The 5376-nt window shown below is 36.9% G+C and overlaps 2 protein-coding genes across 2 annotated transcripts in view; one reads left to right on the top strand and one right to left on the bottom strand.

The window, feature by feature from the left end:
- On the top strand, positions 829 to 1847 carry LOC109823446 (ethylene-responsive transcription factor ERF062-like). Its single transcript, XM_020389731.1, has one exon. The coding sequence runs from the start codon at positions 960 to 962 to the stop codon at positions 1845 to 1847; it is 888 nt and encodes a 295-aa protein (XP_020245320.1). The 5' UTR covers positions 829 to 959.
- Positions 3521 to 5376, bottom strand: part of LOC109824080 (eukaryotic translation initiation factor 4E-1-like) — a 5716-nt gene continuing 3860 nt past the window's right edge. Inside the window, exons 4-5 of the mRNA XM_020390603.1 lie at positions 3895 to 3960; positions 3521 to 3819 (exon numbers count right to left, since the gene is read on the bottom strand). Coding sequence (XP_020246192.1) covers positions 3769 to 3819; positions 3895 to 3960 — 117 coding nt within the window. The 3' untranslated portion in view covers positions 3521 to 3768. The remainder of the gene's footprint in view (positions 3820 to 3894; positions 3961 to 5376) is intronic.

Below are 5376 nucleotides of genomic sequence, written 5' to 3'. Positions count from 1 at the left end.
GGCTTAATTATAGATCATCCCTGTCATCTTATTCAGAAACGACGAATTAGATCACGCCCATCTTTTTAAGAGAGAAAAAAAAATCATAATATTAACGAATGCAAGCATTTTCTTTATAGGTTAAAATCTTCATTAACAGTATTTGAAGCTCATGTTTAATTATAATTTGATAGTACTTCTATGCGAATATTTAGACAGGTCACATGTATGGTTCTCGGCCACCATCTCATGTCAAGAATCTAGTCTACAAATTATTAGAAGAAATTAACGTACATCATAAGTATGCGACAAATGTTGAGGTTGGTTATTTTTAGAAGTGCTCAAGAGTCTTTTTTTTTTTTTTTTTTTTTTTTTTAATGTTTTTTTTTTTTTTTTTTTTTTTTTTTGAACTGAAAAGTGTTCAAGAGTTTTGACGTATGAACAGGAGAAATATTTAACAATATGTGACTAAATTTTAGGTAGTGCTTATAATTTTACAAAGATCACATCCAATAATGTAAACCTCGAGAATATCTATACTACAGGTACTTCTGAAAATAGTCTTAACTTAAAAGAAGTTGCAACTTATATACATAAGTGAGAGAGAGGAAACAATGTAGGAATTGGGAACTGAGCCCACATGGAGGCCAGCAACAATCTTGAACAAGGGCCACTGTTGGTGAGGATTTCTGGTTCTGGTCACAGTCATAATTAATAGGACTAACTAAGATCATGACCCAACCAAATGTTGGCTTCTTTCAGTACTGCTTACCATCAAAATGCATCATATTTTATCTCGATGTTCTTTCTTTCATCAGTAGAGCAAGGAATGAGAGCCCACATGTCACTAAAAGAAAAGGTTTTAGAGTCCCTTTAACTAACAAGAATTACCTGTCAACAGAGTCGACGAGAGCTTTATATATGCCGACTTCTCTTATGGGACCATACCATTTCATTTTTTTCATCCTCCTTCATATAGCATGGATGGTTCAGACCATCACTCAGTTCTCAACTTCCTCAATCCAGATGAATCCATAGGGAGGCCCAATATCTTCAATGGAACAGTTCTTAAACCAAACTTCTCAATGTTCCCTCATGAAGATCCTCGCGTTGATCCATCAAACCTGCAAATGGATCTGCAAATGTACCAGAAACTACAAGAACCTGATTTCTCCGACTGGCTTCAACTCAGCAATCATCTCAAGTCCGATAATCCAATTTCGCCTGCTAAACTGAAAATTCTTGAAATAAATAGCAATGTTGTCAATAACCGAATTAATCATCAGCAGCAACAGCAATCGACGAAGCTGTATCGAGGAGTGAGGCAAAGACACTGGGGGAAGTGGGTGGCAGAGATAAGACTACCAAGAAACCGAACGAGAGTGTGGCTTGGGACTTTCGATACTGCAGAGGATGCGGCGATGGCCTATGACATGGCGGCGTACAAATTGAGGGGTGAGTTTGCGCAGCTCAATTTCCCGCATCTCAAGCACAAACTTCACGAAGCGGTAGCTCGTGGGTCCCAGTCACCAACGATTTCACTTCTTGAAGCCAAGTTGAAGTCTTTTCAAGAATCGGCTACGTCGTCTTCGTCAAGTGAGAAGGATTTGTTGCAGAACGTTGGAAGAGAGCCAACGCCGGTGGCTAAGAAGCAAAGGAGGAGTGAGGAAGAGATTATTAAGAAGGAAGTCGAGTGTTTAAGTAATAAGTTTGAAGGGAAGCAGATGACTTCAGCAGGGGAGATTGATGAGGTTCTGCTTAGTAGAATTCCCTCCCTTGATATGGATAGTATTTGGGATTCTCTTCATATTGCAACAGCAGACTCATGCAATTACTATTCATATTTGTTTTCTGGTAGTGGTTCGTGATTGGTTTTTGATCATTTAGAGTTGGCTGTAAAAGGATCTAATTTTGATTCTCTCGTGTATGATAACTAGATCTTGGCAGTTAATCTTCACGTTCTTCTTTCTTTCAAATTTTTTGTCTGGAGATTCGAAGTGTGCTGATTGAATTAGTGATACAATTTAGAAGATTTCTGACACAACCATTGGTTAGAAGTTGTTTTCTTTATCTTAGTTTTATTGGTTTGAACAACTTCTAACCAATAGTGTTGAAGTCTCGCTTCTGTCCTACACCAGTTCCTCAACCTGAAGAAACACGAGCATTAGAAAACAAGTGTTTTGTGTCACAGTTCTCCTCATATTTTGTTAGACAAAACACAAAACACGGTTCTCTTCATTTTTTTACTTGTTCGGCAAGAATTGTGAGAGATCTATCAGTTATTGCGAAGGGGTCAAATTTTCAACTCGATCAACATATCTTCATCATGAAGCAACAGTTAAACTAATTCATGTCCTTCAGTGGAATTCAAACAAGGTCATCATATGATGTCTTTAAGATGGATATGTAAACCATACTCAAATGAGGAACAAAGATATGGAACATGGACATATATAATCAGCCTCTGCTTGCAAAGCTTGACATTCAAAGTCTTTCGTGACAAGCGCTGTGTAATATCACACGTCTGTTCTTCAGTTCTATCTGTATGCTAGACAGGTTGTCACAGCCTTGAGAAGAAGTTTTGGTTTAAATATTGTAGTATTACTTCGTTCCACACTGACTTAGAAGAGAAAAGGGATTATGTCGCAAGGAAACACTGTATAATCGTTGTTCTGATTAAAGTCATTTAAAGAAAAGGGATTTTGTAGGACAGGTTTCTTCCTGCTACGCTATCTCAGCATCAGGGAAGGCAAAGTTCATAATATCCCGCTGCAGTTTCTAGCACAAGCAGTGCTTCTATGTAGCTAGGGTACTTCCTCAGCATCAGAGAAAAATCATCGCCATATGAATCCTGACGCAAGCAGTCTATGTAAACCATCCATCCATGATAGTTTACAGATTAAAAGGATGGACTTGTAAAAGCCTCCATCTACCTCGCTCAATTCATAAGATGGCTCTTGACATGAGGATGATCATATACGTTGTATAGTAAATGATGTAGGGATAGATGGCTTGGGCTTCTCATGATGCGAGGAATAGAAGTACGAAACACAACCCTCACCCACCTCAGCATAAGAGAGAGGCTGAGTACCTTTTCTTAGAACACAAGATGCTATGAAGAATTATACTGCTTACTGAAATTGCGATACAACACTACAACTGAACTAGTGACAACTAAAATGTCAGGCAATGATCGACAGCAAGCATGCTCTCATATAAACAGGAGCAACTTCATGTGTAATTCTTCGCTTCTTTCCATCTTTTGTTCATGTATAATAAAAAATCAAGCAACACCATGCTACGGTAATGTCCAGATAGGCAATCGAGGCAATGTGCTATCCTACCAATTCCACCATAGATGATCAACAACCCTAAGACCCTTTTTTGCAGTGTAATACAGCACAAGGACAAACATTCGGTAAACTTCCATGCAAGGCTACCTAATTTTCATATAGCAGATTGCATCAGAACAGTATCTAAAACATGTATTGAGGTAAAGGTTAATTGCTATTAATCTGAACCTGTAATCAAGCTCACAAACTTTCTGCAAACAAGCTATATTAGAATCTAAAAAGAACAACAAAGATCTTACAAGAATGACATGTAATAAACCAATTTAAAGGAGAAATATAGTGCAAAACCCCAGTATAATTTCTTTTAAAGAAACATTGGTTATTATCAGAAAAAGAAGATTATCACAAATCTATTTATCAACAGACCACTATTCCCCTAATTCATATAATCCATGTTTCAAAACACTAAGGCAGAGGCATCTCCATTAGATCTGAGTCATATTGTGTATCGATTTTTAGCCATCCTGTCAAGCTTTTTTGCGTCCTCCTGCAGCAACAGGAATTTCAGTATTTTGTTCTGCAATGATGAAAGCAGGCAAAAAGACAGGGAGAGAGAACATACATGAACTATGAAACCGATGGTTTCATTACAATCCAGTAATTCCTTCCACTGTTTTCCAATGCTAACCTGTATGTGATAAATAATAATCAGTCTTTATCTTAGACAACGAGCAATGTAATATCAGCTAAATAATAAAAAACCCTTCAACCAAGCAACATGAAGAATGCATTTTGAAGAAAACTCGAACATGAGTTTTAGCTGAGTAAGACATACATTAAAAAGGGAACCACAAACTGGAGAAACAAGGTCTATGAAGAGTATACAACCGATGAGAACTGTTACATAAAGATATTATATACAAGAAAGCTGACTTATGAGACACTGAAAATGGATGTAGAAACAGGGAGACGGGGTTATACATGTAAGCGCACAAGTAAAACTTTTTAACTGGCTTATTTACTAACCCTAATTAACATAGAATCATCCAAACATCATGGTTGCGCAAAATTTAAATTGGTGCGACTGCCTAGCCACAACATAAACCTTCAGAGCTAAATCATGACTGCTTTGAGATGTCAACAAAATTATTTTAGAATACCTGTCACTTCCCTAATTACAGAGTAAGCAGAATTACAAGTATCAGTAATTTTTTAAGACAGCCAGCAATCAGCAGCTCTTAGAAGCCAGCTACTTGTCAATTGTGATGTCTACATAGTTATCTAAGAACATGTCGTATTCCTAACTAGTAACCAGGGGCGGATCCACCTTGGCGGAAGTGGTGTCATGTGACACCACTGCCACCAAAGCGTCCCACTATATATTAAGGACCCCATATGATTCATAATGAATGATGATTCCACCACTGCTCAGAGGTGGAAGGGTTGAGCAAAGTAAGGACAAGACGTCTGCGAGCAGCAATTGCAAAGAAGAGGGAGAGGCCTATGCTTGTTTGCTTGGTTCTTCCTGATGAAGAAGATAAAGGAACAAAAAGGATTATTTTCTGTTTTTTTTCACAAGAAATAAAAACGAAGGGTAGGGAGGGTGATGAATAGCTGGAGCTTTTTTTGTCCTATTGCTAAAATGTTGGGGCAACATATCAAAGGTCACTTTTCTTTGAAAGAGTTAGAATTTTTTAGATTATTCTATTTGATTTAGATTGAGAATAAATAAATGAGAGGCTATGATTTGATACAGGATCATAAACTATTTGAATCTTATTTCGGTTTAGATAGAGAACAAATGAAAGAAAGGGTATAGTAGGATTTGATCTAGGATAATAAATTATTTGAATCAAAGATAAAGAACCAAAAAAAATTAGTGATGGAGATTATTAGTTAGGTCGGATAAACACAAACAGATATCTAACACTTTGATTAAATTAGAGTTGCATGCAGACACCTAACAAGAGAGCCAATGGTTTTACCTCTCTGAATAATCTCTTCAAAATCTTCTCTGAACTCTAAGTTTCTCAATACATATCTGATCTCAGTTATATATTATACTATAAATTATGTAGTGACACAACTTATTAGAAATCCTAAA

The sequence above is a fragment of the Asparagus officinalis genome, chromosome 9 (assembly GCF_001876935.1).
Source record: "Asparagus officinalis chromosome 9, Aspof.V1, whole genome shotgun sequence".
In the NCBI taxonomy this organism is placed as follows: domain Eukaryota; kingdom Viridiplantae; phylum Streptophyta; class Magnoliopsida; order Asparagales; family Asparagaceae; genus Asparagus; species Asparagus officinalis.
Note: the sequence above shows the minus strand (reverse complement) of the source record. Positions and strands in the feature narration are given on the sequence as shown.